This window comes from Melanostigma gelatinosum (assembly GCF_949748355.1).
Source record: "Melanostigma gelatinosum genome assembly, chromosome: 4".
NCBI lineage: Eukaryota > Metazoa > Chordata > Actinopteri > Perciformes > Zoarcidae > Melanostigma > Melanostigma gelatinosum.
Window position 1 is genome coordinate 2,147,236 of NC_136637.1, and position 17,154 is coordinate 2,164,389.

At 44.7% G+C, this 17,154-nt stretch overlaps 1 protein-coding gene across 1 annotated transcript in view; it reads right to left on the reverse strand.

Annotated features, from left to right (window-relative positions):
* Positions 1-545: 545 nt before the first annotated feature.
* lonp1 (lon peptidase 1, mitochondrial) overlaps positions 546-17,154 on the reverse strand; it is a 30,030-nt gene continuing 13,421 nt past the window's right edge. Inside the window, exons 9-21 of the mRNA XM_079267833.1 lie at positions 17,113-17,154; positions 16,590-16,741; positions 14,621-14,759; positions 14,305-14,483; positions 14,019-14,106; positions 7,797-7,919; positions 7,590-7,706; positions 7,300-7,440; positions 6,794-6,959; positions 4,853-4,936; positions 4,405-4,532; positions 3,474-3,638; positions 546-1,420 (exon numbers count right to left, since the gene is read on the reverse strand). The exon at positions 17,113-17,154 is cut by the window's right edge and continues 27 nt beyond it. Coding sequence (XP_079123959.1) covers positions 1,265-1,420; positions 3,474-3,638; positions 4,405-4,532; positions 4,853-4,936; positions 6,794-6,959; positions 7,300-7,440; positions 7,590-7,706; positions 7,797-7,919; positions 14,019-14,106; positions 14,305-14,483; positions 14,621-14,759; positions 16,590-16,741; positions 17,113-17,154 — 1,680 coding nt within the window. The 3' untranslated portion in view covers positions 546-1,264. The remainder of the gene's footprint in view (positions 1,421-3,473; positions 3,639-4,404; positions 4,533-4,852; positions 4,937-6,793; positions 6,960-7,299; positions 7,441-7,589; positions 7,707-7,796; positions 7,920-14,018; positions 14,107-14,304; positions 14,484-14,620; positions 14,760-16,589; positions 16,742-17,112) is intronic.

A 17,154-nucleotide genomic window follows, 5' to 3' on the forward strand; every position in this document is an offset into this window, starting at 1 on the left:
TCAACATGTATCCCATTACTTTATGACTGTATGAAAGGTATTGTTCAAACCTGTACAAGCTAACCACATGGTTTGTTTTACTACTTAACTCTGCTTCATAGCGTAGTTATTATAAAGTGTGAGTGATCTGTCAGCACTAGAAGGTAACGGCTCCTTACTGTCCTCAACCCGTCCGTCCCTCTCCAACATGCCAGTCCATCCTCCTCCACCTGCATCTTTCATTGTTGTTTAGCTGCGTCATGCTGTCATACTCTGCATGCTTTTGTTTTTCTTTAGCGTCGAACAATTCAACATCGTGTCTTTAGTCTCCATCCCTCATGTATTGTTGTTGTGCGTGTTGTTCCATGAGCCTCTGTGTCACATGTCTTATTACTTGAAAGAGTCAAATGATGTTTCTACTGTTATTAATATTCTCTTTATTAATATTTCATTGTTTCTGCATGCTTTGTAAAGGGTAAATAATGCATCACTGTCATTTCAATCTTATATTCTGTCTTTGGGTTGATTTTGTAACATCTGGGACTACCGATGGAAAATAGCCTCTTGGCTAAATCTGGAGCGTTTACAGGAATGTTTAATTAATGTGTGCTGTCCCGTTCAAATAAACTAATAGAACAAATGAAATAAAAAATGTTATACATTATATTTATAAATAATTAATTATCTCTGATTTGTCTATAACCACATCTGTGCATGATTGTATCTCAACAGTAGGAATCTAGTTTTGTTTGTTAAATAACTTTTTCTCTTGTTTCTCAATAGATAGCAACAATAATCCAACAATGGAATCCAACCTCAGTTGAGTCACTAAAGAGAAACCACAGGTTGATTAGTACAGATGTGAGCAGTCGGCAGAGTTGCTTTTATGATTTAATTTATTTCAACCTCATCTTCACATCTGGCCAATATTAATATAAAATAATATAAGAAATCTGTGAACGAGTCCATCCAAAGCCCTACATAATGAGAGCTGTGGGTAAGGTTGTCACCTCAACCTCAGTCAATCGATGACATCACATCCTGTGATGACCGGCCTGTGCTCATCATTACCATGACTTACGTCTGCATGGTTTCAGTTCAGTGTCACATGATGGTCCTGTGAATAATCACAAAGTCAGCTGTTCTTCTGGATGATTCTAGAAGAGATAATGTAGTGCCAAACTTTATATCTACTAAAACTACAACCGGTCTTATCTGGTAACAAACCAAAACAGTTATTCTTTGTCCCTCTTGCTCTGACTTCAGTGCTGCAGTTGGGATCAGGTTAAGGCTGGTCCTGTGGGAATGCGATGGGGAAGAGTTGGCGGTAGTGATCCACATAGTGGACCTCTAGGCCCTCGCTGATGTAGTCGGGCAGGTCAGAGAAGTCCTTCCTATTCTCAGCCGGCATGATGATGCAGGTCACACCAGCACGACGGGCCTAACAGGGACAAGAAAATACAGATTACTTGAGTAAATGATTCGTTGAAATACATTTCAAAATGACTTTTACTATATTTTGACCTGACAGCAGTGGGACCTAAGGCTTGCAATGTCAGTTTATCAAATCAGCCAACATGTTGGCCAGCAGAAACATCTAAATAACTGCTGGCCAGTGTAGCGGATGTCCACTGAGAGTTTATACAAATAAAAGGACTTTGACACAATCTGACCTCCTGAGAGGGATTGTCTGTCCACAGATGCTGTGCAGACAATCCAGGTGATGGAGCAAGATCCTCCATCACCTGTCAGAATGCAAAGTGATCAGAGCTCCACTGCTGGTGAGCGGAAAGGCGGCTAGATCACTTTGCATGTATAGTTGGGTCGATTCTCTCCTTTCTGCAATGTTTGATGAATGTCTCATCCCACTTTTGAAGTGTTTGCAGCAACCATTTCTTTCTGCCACAAGAGATGTGGCTCCAGACTGGTCTTTGGCCACCCAATCGTCAGAAAATGCCCAGGGACGCATACCTCCTGCCTACAGTGGGAACTGCCATTGGTGCTCGACGCCTTGGTGGCCTTTGGTGCGTTAGCATGTTATGTTGAACACACAGCTCTCATCAAACACCTGGAGGGATGGCTCTCTGAGTGCACCTCAACCAGGCAGGCACTATGGTCCGCACACACTCTACATGCAGTGTGCAGTGTCGGCAGCTTTGTTCGGTGGGGTGAGTGTTGAGGATTTATGTACGGTTGCTTGGCCGTCGCCTTGCCCGCTCATACTATCTGTTAGGCATGACGGACGCTTTTTCTGGATCTGTGCTCGCTGGAACGACACAAGACATCAGTAGAGGGTGAGTGTGTGTCGGTTGCAGCTACTGTACATGTCTCCATCCTCCCTGATGACCTAGGTACTGTGGTGTGCAGGGTGTAGGCTCAGGCTCGACCTAGTTCAGTTACCTGCTACCTAGGTTGGCGGGGGCGCCCTACTTGTCCGGTGCCTAGGTTTTAAAGAAGTAGGTGGGCTGCAGCGACTAACCCTTCGTCAGTGGGGATCAGTGTGGTTGGGTCAATGTTAAGTCGCGGCAGCCCGTGCATTCATCGGGCTCCACTCACTCTACCCATAGAGTCCAGCAGAGGCTCCACCTGTGTGATCTACAACAACGGTTACAATATTGTAAGGCAGGTTCTATAAGCACAGGTGGATCCTCTCGTAAGGAGGCACATTTCTTCAGAGGGCAAATGCGTGCTTGTGATTGGAGCAAAGTATCACCCATAGAGTCCAATAGAGGCTCCTCCTGTGCTCATAGAACCTGGGTTACAATATCCCAACCTTCTGTCTGACTCACACAGGCAGAGCCCTCTGCCAAAGGGGCCCATGCTTATGCCCACATCAGTGGGCAAAGGCATGCTCATGATTGGAGGAGAGTATTAGCCATACAGTCCTATAAAAGGCTCTGCCTGCGCGAACTTGAGGGTTACAATATCGTAACCTCCGGCTGTCCGGCTCAGTGCACATTTCCACCGCAGTGACACGCAACAACCGGTTCTAATTGGCCCGGAAAGTGAAAGTGGCTCATGGCTCCGGGCTGGAACCCTAGGGCTTGCTGTGCCCTCTCTCCCTGCAGGTAGTGACGGTGCCGCCTGCTCCCGGCATGCCTGTTAACCAGGAAAGACTGTCCTCAGTGCGTGCTCTTCGGTGATGCGACCCCCCAGTGACAGACCCAGATCCTGCTGGAGAACCAGGTGGTATTGTTGGGCGGGGCGGGGGGAAAGGAGCTATGGGAGAACAACAAGCAGACTGCACAGAACAGACTGTCCCTGCTGCAGTAGAACGAGAGGTTCTCTAAAGACTTCAAGTCAACAACGACCGCCAAAATCAACACAGGCTTTGACCAGTAAGAATGTTTGGAATAAAAAAAGACAGCAGAACCAGTCAGATGGGCTGAGATGAAACCTATACCGACAACAGACACTGATGTTGAGAAGAAGAAAATGAGAATTTCTCCTGTGTTTGGGAATCTTATTTATCCGTGTCTCTGTCTTGTACTCACAGCGATGGTTTTCTCTTTAATTCCGCCTACTGGCAGTATTTTGCCAGTCAGTGACAGTTCACCGGTCATGGCTATGTTCTGGCGCACCGGCTGGTTGGTTGCCAGGGACAACAGTGCTGTGACGATGGTGCAGCCAGCGCTTGGTCCGTCTTTGGGAGTCGCCCCCTGGGAACAGAAAGGAGCATTGCTACCAGCCAGTGTATCTCTGACACCATCACAGGGACACTGAAGCAGCACATTATCAAATCTACACAATGTTGACAAATGCTACACAAATAAGAATGTATATTGTCCTGCATACTATGAAGTAACTAGTAGGGATGCTTCCTGAAACTCGGTTCTAAATGTAAACTGGTTCTAAGTGAGTAAAGAACGCACACACACGCGCACGCACACGCACGCACGCACGCACACACACTCACGCACACACACGCACACGCCATGGCAGAGAGAAGAAAAAGATCCAAAGTGTGGCTACATTCTACTCCCGTAGATGCTGAGAACTCTGTATTGAATACAGTAAAACCTTCAAGTAAGGGAGGCAATAGCAGCTATATATCAGAAGACTGGCACACAAGCAGAGCACGAGTGTGCAGAGATGCCCGTCCTCGTCCACTGCAGCTCACTTCAGCGGGGAAACACTTTGATGAAAGCAAATCACTTTTGTAATTGTTTCGCTGCAAATGTATGTTTTTAATTTTGGAACTTCTTGTATTGCTGCTCAAAAAGACTGTTTATATACAAGAATAATGTAGCACTGTTGATAAGAGTATGTATAAGGAACCGAGAAGCAGAACCAATAAGAGTACTAGTATGGATGGAACCTAACGGTACCCATCCCTAGTAGCTAGAAGAGAACGAGTCAAAGGAACAGATGAAGCGATAGTAATCAGGAAGTACTTCAGATACATCACTGCATTGCCACGGTTACCTCAGGGACGTGCAGGTGCAGGTGGGAGTTGACCAGGAAGTGATTCTCTGGTTCCTGGGTCATCAGGAAGGTTCTGGCAAAGGTTGAAGCGATCTTTGCACTTTCCTTCATGACATCACCCAGCTGACCTGCAGAGGAACACCAACATCTTTACTGCCCCGTCGCTCCAAACAACAGAGTAACACACAGGATGAGTGAGGCACAGCTCCTCCACACAGAGGAGAAGAAATAGGAATCTATGTCATTAAACTAGACCACATAACCATTCCGGAGAAAATGGAGAAGATTGAAGATTTCGATTTTATCCTAAAATACAACCTTTATAAATACAAATGTACAGGTAAATATTCAGGTGTCTCAGTGTTTAATTAATATCCTCTATGTTCAGTTTCTTTTGAAAATATCAGACTGGTGCATGATAGTGTTTAATTAAACTCAGCTGACTGACCTGTGACCTCCAGTGAGCCCTCTACTTTAGGGTCCGATCCAGTAGGCCGGCGTAGTGACGTCTCGATGAACAACGTCGACCCTCCTACAGAGAGAAGAACAGGCAGAGTTCAGCATGTCACATCTCGTGTGTGTGTGTGTGTGTGTGTGTGTTAGTGTGTGTGTGTGTGTTAGTGTGTGTGGGTGTGTGTTAGTGTGAGTGTGTGTTAGTGTATGTGTGTTAGTGTGTGCGTGTTAGTGTGTGTGTGTTAGTGTGTGTTAGTGTGTGTTAGTGTGTGCGTGTTAGTGTGTGTGTGTTAGTGTGTGTTAGTGTGTGTTAGTGTGTGTTAGTGTGTGTGTGTTAGTGTGTGTGTGTTAGTGTGTGTGTGTTAGTGTGTGTTAGTGTGTGTGTGTGTTTGTGTGTGTGTTAGTGTGTGTGTGTTAGTGTGGGTGTGAGTGTGTGGGTGTGTTAGTGTGTGTGTGTTAGTGTGTGTTAGTGTGTGTGTGTTAGTGTGTGTTTGTGTGTGTGTGTGTTTGTGTGTGTGTTTGTGTGTGTGTGTTAGTGTGTGTGTGTTAGTGTGTGTGTGTTAGTGTGTGTGTGTGTTTGTGTGTGTGTGTGTTAGTGTGTGTGTTAGTGTGTGTGTGTTAGTGTGTGTGTGTTAGTGTGTGTGTGTTAGTGTGTGTGTGTTAGTGTGTGTGTGTTAGTGTGTGTGTGTTAGTGTGTGTTTGTGTGTGTGTGTGTTTGTGTGTGTGTTTGTGTGTGTGTGTTTGTGTGTGTGTGTTAGTGTGTGTGTGTTAGTGTGTGTGTGTTAGTGTGTGTGTGTTTGTGTGTGTGTGTGTTTGTGTGTGTGTTAGTGTGTGTGTGTTAGTGTGTGTGTTTGTTAGTGTGTGTGTTAGTGTGTGTGTGTTAGTGTGTGTGTTTGTTAGTGTGTGTGTGTGTTTGTGTGTGTGTTTGTGTGTGTGTGTTAGTGTGTGTGTGTTAGTGTGTGTGTGTTAGTGTGTGTGTTTGTTAGTGTGTGTGTTTGTTAGTGTGTGTGTTAGTGTGTGTGTGTTAGTGTGTGTGTGTTAGTGTGTGTGTTTGTTAGTGTGTGTGTTAGTGTGTGTGTTAGTGTGTGTGTGTGTTAGTGTGTGTGTTTGTGTGTGTGTTAGTGTGTGTGTGTGTTAGTGTGTGTGTTTGTGTGTGTGTTAGTGTGTGTGTGTTAGTGTGTGTGTGTGTTAGTGTGTGTGTTTGTTAGTGTGTGTGTTAGTGTGTGTGTTAGTGTGTGTGTGTGTTAGTGTGTGTGTTTGTGTGTGTGTTTGTGTGTGTGTGTGTTTGTGTGTGTGTTTGTGTGTGTTTGTGTGTTTGTGTGTGTGTGTTAGTGTGTGTGTTAGTGTGTGTGTTTGTGTGTGTGTTTGTGTGTGTGTGTGTTTGTGTGTGTGTTTGTGTGTGTTTGTGTGTTTGTGTGTGTGTGTTAGTGTGTGTGTTAGTGTGTGTGTTAGTGTGTGTTAGTGCGTGTGTTTGTGTGTGTGTTTGTGTGTGTGTTAGTGTGTGTTAGTGTGTGTGTTAGTGTGTGTGTTAGTGTGTGTTAGTGTGTGTTAGTGTGTGTTAGTGTGTGTTAGTGTGTGTGTTAGTGTGTGTTAGTGTGTGTGTTAGTGTGTGTGTTAGTGTGTGTGTTAGTGTGTGTTAGTGTGTGTGTTAGTGTGTGTGTTAGTGTGTGTTAGTGTGTGTTAGTGTGTGTTAGTGTGTGTTAGTGTGTGTGTTAGTGTGTGTGTTAGTGTGTGTTAGTGTGTGTGTTAGTGTGTGTTAGTGTGTGTGTTAGTGTGTGTGTTAGTGTGTGTGTTAGTGTGTGTGTTAGTGTGTGTGTTAGTGTGTGTTAGTGTGTGTGTTAGTGTGTGTTAGTGTGTGTGTTAGTGTGTGTGTTAGTGTGTGTTAGTGTGTGTTAGTGTGTGTTAGTGTGTGTTAGTGTGTGCGAGCGTCTCTCACCAAGAGAAGTCCATGCCAGCCCCATCACCACTCCTGGTGGGGTGACATCGTACATCCGATCCACTGTGAAGATGGGTTTCCCCACATACACCTGCAGGTTGTCTGGTGTAACGGTCACGGTGGTTTCTTCACCGCTGACTATACTGAACGCCACCTTTCTGAAAACCTGACAGACCGATGAAAGAGGGATTACACGCAAAGGAACACTGGAAGATGAGCAGCTAGACAGACTGTGCCATGAAGATGAGACATAATGTTGTCTTTGTCACAGTCCAGTCATTGGTTACACGAGTCATTGGTTTCCAAACCGATATCAGGAACTTTCAGAGTAAAGTTTAGCAGGTGGTTCATGTTGCTTTCTGACCCATCCCCCTACCCTGCACACCAGTTATCTCTGCTGTTCCTCTACGAGGATGAAGTAGTAGTAGAATACAAATGCAGGATGTGATGCTGATTAAGACATGTGAGCTCTGGTTTAGTACAGCCAAAGCTTTACAGTATTCCACCTTTTCAACTTGTTTCTGCAGGTTCCTGACTCCTGATTCCCTGCAGTACTGCCTGATGAGCAGGCCGAGGGCGTCGGATGAGATCGAGGCCTTCTCCTCAGTCAGACCACAACGAGAGCGCAGCTGAGGGACCAGGTATTGCTGGTGAGACAGACAGACAGAGAAATAGAGGTTATGTAACAGCAAGGCATATTCATTTTCTACGTAGTACTTGTTAGCAAAACTATCATTACAAATGTACAACAATAACCGTAATCCTTTTCATTGTCAAAATACATATAACATCTCACCTCAGCAATAGCCAGCTTCTCCTGGGCAACATATCCAGACACATTGATCATCTCCATCCGGTCCCTGAGCGGCTCGGGGATGGTGTCCAGCACATTGGCCGTGCAGATGAACAGAACCTGTATTGGAAGAGACGGAGATGCGTGGGGCTCTTTACATCCTTCACTTGAAGACATGAGGTGATGAAGATGAGGAGCACACACTCCTACCTTGGACAGATCTACAGGAACATCCAGGTAGTGGTCCAGGAAGTTGGCATTCTGTTCAGGGTCCAGAAGTTCCAGCAGAGCGGACGATGGATCGCCCTGATAACCACGACCCATCTTATCCACCTGGTGATGACACGTAAGGGAAAGACATCAAATATGCGTTATTTACGTGTGTGTGTGTGTGTGTGTGTGTGTGTGTGTGTGTGTGTGTGTGTGTGTGTGTGTATGTATGTATATATATATACACACACACACACACACACACACACACACACACACACACACACACACACACACACACAGGGCTGTGACGGGACATTCACCAACATCTGGAAAGGAAGCGTGGGGATTAAGTGCAGACGATCACCGCCCACACTATACATACACACTCAAGGGCCACTTTATTAGGTACACCTTGCTCGTACCGGGTTGGACCCCTTTTGCCTTCAGAACTGCCTTAATTCTTCGTAGCATAGATTCAACAAGGTGGTGGAAACATTCCTCACACATGTTGCTCCACATTGACACGATGGCATCTCATCCATGATGAGAAGCTCCCGTTCCACCACATCCCAAAGGTGCTCTGTTGGATGGAGATGTAGTGACTGAACTCATCGTCATGTTCAAGAAACCCGTCTGATGATTAGAGCTTTGTGACATGCTGCACTATCCTGCTGGAAGTAGCATCAGAAGATGGTCCACTGTGCTCATAAAGGGATGGACATGCTCAGCAACAATAGTCAGGGAGGCCGTGGCGTTTAAACCGTGCTCAAGTGGTACCAAGGGGCCAAAGTGTGCCAAGAAAATACGCCCCCCACCATGACACCAGCAGCAGCCTGAACCGTTGGTACAGGTCAGGATGGATCCATGCTTTCATGTTGTTTACGACACATTGTGACCCCACCAGCTGAATGGAGACTCATCAGACCAGCAACGTTTTTCAATCTTCCATTGTCACATGTTGGGGAACCGGTGCCCCTGTAGCCTCAGCTTCCTGTTAGCTGTGAGTGCTCGCTTTGAACTTCATCAAGTCCTCTTCACCACGTCTGGACGCCTAAAGCCATTGAGTTGCTGCCATGTGATTGGCTGATTAGCTATTTGTGTTAACAAGCAGTTGAACAGGTGTGCCTAATAAAGTGGCCGGTGAGTGTGTATGTATGTATGTATGTATGTATGTATGTATGTATGTGTATATATATATGCATGTATGCATGCATGCATATACACATGTATACACATGTATACACATGTATACACACACACACACACACACACACACACACACACACACACACACACACACACACACACACACACACACACACACACACACACACACACACACACACACACACACACACACACACGCGCGGAAAACAAAACACTGTGCAATGGCTCACCCAGACTGACAGAGATCCCTCTGAGCAACAGCTGAATGAGAATAGATAAAACCATGTAATGTATGCAGACCGGACCAGCATCTTTCCCATACGGACTTTGATCCGCTGACTCTTTGTGCAGCACAATGAGACTCTTTTGATTAATACTGAAAGCTTTGAATGGATTATTGTGGAATTTGGTGCACAAATCCATGTTCCTGGAGGATGAAATGTAATAGCTGACCCCTGACCTTTCATCGAGTGCTCTCATGTGCTATGAATTGAATTTTCTCACATGTGGTAAATGGACGTGCACTTCTCTAGTTTTCCGACCACTCAAAGGGCTTTCACACTACATGTCTGGGGCAGTTGTGGATTAGTAGAAGAGCGGGTCATCCTTTAATCAGATCGGCGGTTCGATCCCAGGATCCATGTCAATGTGTCCTTGGGCAAGACATTTAGTTGTGATGGGCAGGTGACCCGCTGCATTGTGGCCCCTTTAATGGGTGTTAATGGCTAAATGACAAATAGTGTTAAAGCGCTGCGAGTGGTCAGAAGACTATAATAGCTAACAGTGATCATGCTGGCTATAATAGCGCTACACAAGTCCATTCACCATGTCGCTCACCCATTTACACCCATTCACACAATGCTGGAAGGGGCTACCATGCACCTGCCCATCAGGACCAACTAAGTCATCCAACATTCACACACTGCCTGTTCTGCCCAAGGACACATCAACATGTACGCTCTGTATACTCAGCATGCTACAGTTTGCTCATGACAACACTCTCATGGGGAGCATGGTAAATATTGTACCTCCTAAACATCAACATGCCAGCATGATCACTGTTAGCATGTTAGCATGATCACTGTGAGCATGTTAGCATGATCACTGCGAGCATGTTATCATGATCACTGTGAGCGTGTTAGCATGATCACTGTGAGCGTGTTATCATGTTAGCATGATCACTGTGAGCATGTTATCATGTTAGCATGATCACTGTGAGCATGTTATCATGTTAGCATGATCACTGTGAGCATGTTAGCATGTTATCATGATCGCTGTGAGCATGTTATCATGATCACTGTGAGCATGTTAGCATGTTAGCATGATCACTGTGAGCATGTTATCATGATCACTGTGAGCATGTTATCATGTTAGCATGATCACTGTGCGCATGTTAGCATGTTATCATGATCACTGTGAGCATGTTATCATGTTAGCATGATCACTGTGAGCATGTTAGCATGATCACTGTGAGCGTGTTAGCATGATCACTGTGAGCATGTTATCATGTTAGCATGATAACTGTGAGCATGTTAGCATGTTATCATGATCACTGTGAGCATGTTATCATGTTAGCATGATCACTGTGAGCATGTTAGCATGATCACTGTGAGCGTGTTAACATGTTAGCATGATCACTGTGAGCATGTTAGCATGATCACTGTGAGCATGTTAGCATGTTAGCATGATCACTGTGAGCATGTTAGCATGATCACTGTGAGCATGTTAGCATGATCACTGTGAGCATGTTAGCATGATCACTGTGAGCATGTGTAAATAAAATATATTCATTCAATGTTAAATAATATGCGCTATACTTGTAAGCTTATATTGCGGAGTTGTGAGGTCACTGTAAGTAGGTCAAATACTCCGAGCAGGGCATTCCTGCGCCTGTTCGCACGATAGAAACAGATACAGTGGCCCTGAAAGAAACACTTGCTTAAACCACCAGATTAGGGCGGAAACTGCCATCTTAGAGTCGGAGAAGAGCTCTCTCTTATCTATTCACACAGAGACTTCCAAATAGCTTAGAACTGCACCCTTTTCCGGCACCTTGAGTGTTAACAACATGCATACACACTGACATTCCAGAGAAGGCGGGATCCGGACGTGAGCCAGTGTGGATGGAGATGCCCAGTGCTCAAACCAGGCTGCTGTTCTGCTAAACACAGCCCCGCCTGCAACTTTGCTTTAACCAATAGGCTTCCATCAGAAGAACCTATAACACGCATGCGCACTCTGCTTAAGCGCCTTTTAGCTTTCACTTTTCTAGGTCCGTGCACGTTTAACTGCTGGACATAATACTTCTGTTACAAATAAATGTTATTGCTTGAATTGAGCTAAACGCCTCGATCTCAGTCTGTTCAGTCGAGTTACATCCTCAACACATGTTATCATGATCACTGTGAGCATGTTATCATGATCACTGTGAGCATGTTATCATGATCACTGTGAGCATGTTAGCATGGTCACTGTGAGCATGTTATCATGATCACTGTGAGCATGTTATCATGATCACTGTGAGCATGTTAGCATGGTCACTGTGAGCATGTTAGCATGGTCACTGTGAGCATGTTATCATGATCACTGTGAGCATGTTATCATGATCACTGTGAGCATGTTAGCATGGTCACTGTGAGCATGTTATCATGATCACTGTGAGCATGTTAGCATGGTCACTGTGAGCATGTTATCATGATCACTGTGAGCATGTTAGCATGTTAGCATGATCACTGTGGGCATGTTAGCATGATCACTGTGAGCATGTTAGCATGTTAGCATGATCACTGTGAGCATGTTAGCATGATCACTGTGAGCATGTTAGCATGTTAGCATGATCACTGTGAGCATGTTAGCATGGTCACTGTGAGCATGTTATCATGATCACTGTGAGCATGTTATCATGATCAGTGTGAGCATGTTAGCATGGTCACTGTGAGCATGTTATCATGATCACTGTGAGCATGTTATCATGATCACTGTGAGCATGTTAGCATGGTCACTGTGAGCATGTTATCATGATCACTGTGAGCATGTTATCATGATCACTGTGAGCATGTTATCATGATCACTGTGAGCATGTTAGCATGTTATCATGATCACTGTGAGCATGTTATCATGATCACTGTGAGCATGTTATCATGTTAGCATGATCACTGTGGGCATGTTAGCATGATCACTGTGAGCATGTTAGCATGTTAGCATGATCACTGTGAGCATGTTAGCATGATCACTGTGAGCATGTTAGCATGTTAGCATGATCACTGTGAGCATGTTAGCATGGTCACTGTGAGCATGTTATCATGATCACTGTGAGCATGTTATCATGATCACTGTGAGCATGTTAGCATGGTCACTGTGAGCATGTTATCATGATCACTGTGAGCATGTTATCATGATCACTGTGAGCATGTTATCATGATCACTGTGAGCATGTTATCATGATCACTGTGAGCATGTTAGCATGGTCACTGTGAGCATGTTATCATGATCACTGTGAGCATGTTATCATGATCACTGTGAGCATGTTATCATGATCACTGTGAGCATGTTATCATGATCACTGTGAGCATGTTATCATGATCACTGTGATCATGTTATCATGATCACTGTGAGCATGTTATCATGATCACTGTGAGCATGTTATCATGATCACTGTGAGCATGTTATCATGATCACTGTGAGCATGTTATCATGATCACTGTGAGCATGTTATCATGATCACTGTGAGCATGTTAGCATGGTCACTGTGAGCATGTTATCATGATCACTGTGAGCATGTTATCATGATCACTGTGAGCATGTTATCATGATCACTGTGAGCATGTTATCATGATCACTGTGAGCATGTTATCATGATCACTGTGAGCATGTTAGCATGGTCACTGTGAGCATGTTATCATGATCACTGTGAGCATGTTAGCATGATCACTGTGAGCATGTTAGCATGATCACTGTGAGCATGTTAGCATGGTCACTGTGAGCATGTTATCATGATCACTGTGAGCATGTTATCATGATCACTGTGAGCATGTTAGCATGGTCACTGTGAGCATGTTAGCATGATCACTGTGAGCATGTTAGCATGATCACTGTGAGCATGTTAGCATGATCACTGTGAGCATGTTAGCATGATCACTGTGAGCATGTTAGCATGATCACTGTGAGCATGTTATCATGATCACTGTGAGCATGTTATCATGATCACTGTGAGCATGTTAGCATGGTCACTGTGAGCATGTTATCATGATCACTGTGAGCATGTTAGCATGGTCACTGTGAGCATGTTATCATGATCACTGTGAGCATGTTATCATGATCACTGTGAGCATGTTAGCATGGTCACTGTGAGCATGTTATCATGATCACTGTGAGCATGTTAGCATGATCACTGTGAGCATGTTAGCATGATCACTGTGAGCATGTTAGCATGATCACTGTGAGCATGTTATCATGATCACTGTGAGCATGTTAGCATGGTCACTGTGAGCGTGTTAGCATGTTAATGTCAGCATTTAGTTCAAGTGAAGCCTGACAGAGCGGCTCTTGTTTACGTTTTAGGACGACATTGTTCATCAGATAAATCTTCTTGTATGATCTGGTTAATATGGTTCCCTCTGATGTGAATAATATTTGAATGGTGCTCTTCAGTGTGCGGCGTAGTCATGAGGTTATGAGGAGGTTCAACTGTAGCAGGACAGCACTGAAGGCCCAGGTATGAAACACACGTGTTCGTATATGGTGTGAGTGAACGGTTAAAAAGTATATGAAATATGTGAAAGTAGGATTTCATACTATGATTGAAGTTATCTACACACAAACAATGGCCGTCCACATGTCACTCTGTGACCTGCAGTATATCAAAGCAGCAGAAACACTCCATGAAGCTCCAGCCCGTTATATCGACCAAGTCATCTACAGGTACCTGAAGCTACAGAAGGATCTGTTCATAGCAGACACTGAATACCACATCAGCAGACCTGCTGCTGGAACATTAATGTTCCTGATGTGGATTCATAATGAACTCATCAGACACAGCACCATCTCACGGACCTCGTCTATCAGCACCAGAGGGTTCTCCGTCTTGGTTTTCTTCAGGCACTGGATAATCTTCCCTGGCATCGCTCCAACATACGTTCTCCTGGACACACACATAATCACATTCCAGAAAATCAAATCAGATGTTTGCTTTATGCTGAAGTCTCTCATTTTGCATTTGTAAGAATATTCTCGTTATCGGCCCTGAAATTCAATATCGGTGCATCTATAGCTGCAGCTCATCAGAGCCCTGAATGTGAGCGATCATAAGCACTAATGATGGCAGTATAGACTTCAAGACCTGTGTCCTTTGATCTCAGCCACATCGGTCATGCCTCCCACGCTGAACCTGTAGTACTGTCTGTTGAGGGCTCTGGCGATGGAGCGGGCGATGGAGGTCTTTCCTACACCTGGAGGGCCGTAGAAACACAGGATCTTCCCCTGGGTGGAGCCACGCAGCTGGCTCACTGCTATGAATTCCTGCACAAACACAGAGAGGAAGTCCAGTTCATGCTCCACAGCTTCAGATGTGTGGAGAGCTCTGTTTAAACATTCCTCATCCAAGTATAAAACTACATATTCTGTATTTATTCTGCTTTGTGTGCGCATATACTAACCAATATGCGCTTCTTTACATCATCCATTCCATAATGGTCTTCTTCTAGAACCTCTTTGGCTCTTGCTAGTGAAAGGTTCTCTTCACTGTTGGTGCCCCAGGGCATGCTGGTCAGCCAGTCCAGGTAGTTACGGGTCACACTGAAACACAGAGCGGTTGTTGATCAGAACGGGTTGAAGCATGGACAGAACTCCATCGTGCTCTCTACTCCTCCTGTCCAGAATAGAGAGGGTGAAGACATGTTCATCTGTTAGGGGTTACATGCCGTCACCACTTCATTCATTGCACTGAAAGTTATCTTCTCTAATATCATCTAGGAACAAATAGAGTTATAATTCAATGACTGTGGTGGTGTATTCAAAGCACCCGGAGCTGTGCTCCGTACCATGACTCAGATATGCAAATGATTCAAATAATCTACAAGAGATGAGTGAACATCTCCGTCTGTCACAGTCGACTGTTGAGCTGACCAGGACACACCTGCAGGATCATTTTCACTTCAATTCAACTGTACAGCCCATGACCCCCTCAGAGGGCTTCATGATCTGAACAGATACTACATCCTTGGTCCTCGGACCCTCGCATCGGAAAAGGAACGGAGCAAAGTGAAACTCAGAGATGAATGCACGTACTCCTTGAGAAAAGCAAATGCCATTCACCACATAGGATTAAGCTGGAGCTCTTTCAGAAACATTACATTTAGGCAAGCAGTAAATATAAATCAAATCCTCTATTGCTCCCTTTGATACTTTAATGACTGCTTATAAATAAGACATCAAAGAATTCCAATGCTTTCACTGAGCCAACAGCGTCCTATTAATTCTGAATTGTTTTTAAATCTCCTTTACTTTTCCTTATGTTTTGATGCTTTTAATGGTTTTATGTGAAGCACTTTGAATTACCTTGTTGTTGAAATGTAACATACAAATAGACTTGCCTTGCCTTACACAATATCAAAGTGACTCTGAACCTACACCTCTCAGGTCACTGTGCAGGCCTTCACTTCCTCTGCTGTCAGGAAGGCACCTCCAGCTATCGACTGCAGGATAGAGCCCGTATATAGAGCTCCCTGCCCCATTCAGTGCTGAACAAATCACAAAGATCTTTTAAGTCTCAAGTTCTATTGGAATCTTTGCTTCCTTCTATTTCTAATGGGGGCGACTGTGACTCAGCGGTGGAGCAGGTCGTCCTTCAATCAGAGGATCCCGGCTCCACTAGTCCATGGCCAAGACAATGAACCCCAAAGGTGTGAGTGGGTGTGAGTGTGAGTGAGTGGGTGTGAGTGTGAGTGAGTGGGTGTGAGTGGGTGTGAGTGGGTGAATGACGACATGTAGTGTTAAAGAGCTTCGAGTGGTACAGTCGATATATTGCCACCTCTTCACTGCCATTTGCTGTAATATTCTTACTGTTCTTCACATCTTACAAACTGGAATAGTGTGAAACCATTGATAGGAATCTATATTCCCATGTGCTCGTGCACTCACAAATCCATCTCGTCGCAACAGATCTGCAGGTCTAACACATGATATGATCCACCTACAGGGAAAGAATGTGGTGTAGGAATGAACTGACTCATATCTCATATTCATGGTGGACTGTATTTAGTCCTGTATACAGCAGCTAAGTGTAATGCCACTCTGTTTGGTAGTCATCAGGATAACTGGTTCCCCAAGACGAGCTCCTGTAGTAGCCGGCACCCCCAGAGCAGCCGGGAGGCAATATTATCATCAAACACTTCATAAACCTTCATTGTTATGCAGATAATAACGCCAGACAAAAATAACCAGTCAGCTAAATTCCAAGTATGCCTTAAGGACATAAAAGCATGGAGGACCTGCACTTTCCTGACCTGAAACCAACAAAACTGAAGTTAGGCCACAAACATCTCATGTAAGGACATCGTTAGTCTAGCTGCCATCGTTGAACATCTCTGAGTGATCTAGTGGGACAAAAACATGAACAAGACCAACTTGAACTCTGACGAGTGGTTGTCCAACAGTCCCAGTTTGTTGAGCTCTTCGTCGATGACGTCCATGATGTGCTGTGGGACGGTCCTCTCTTTGAGTCTCTCTCTGAACTTCTCCTCGATAGCGTCTTTGTCCTCTTTCTCCAGACCGAGTTCCTGTCTCACACACACACACACACACACACACACACACACACACACACACACACACACACACACACACACACACACACACACACACACACACACACACACACACACACACACACACACACACACGTTAACAAAATACTATCACCATAGCAGACAGTAATGCTGTGACCTTACGATATGATAAACACGAGAGCCATGTTCACATGAAACAATGCTACAACATATACTACCTTTGGCAGAGTTATATGATGCAATATGTGGCGGTTCAGATGTCTGCTGTGGTAGACCTACTCATCACTCAGTCAGTTTCAAAGCTGCACTGGTGTAACATAGAGGAAGAGTAGAGACTGAGATACAACGACAGTCTGTTCTACCTTCTTAATGATCTTCAGCTGCTCCTGCAGCAGGTACTTCCT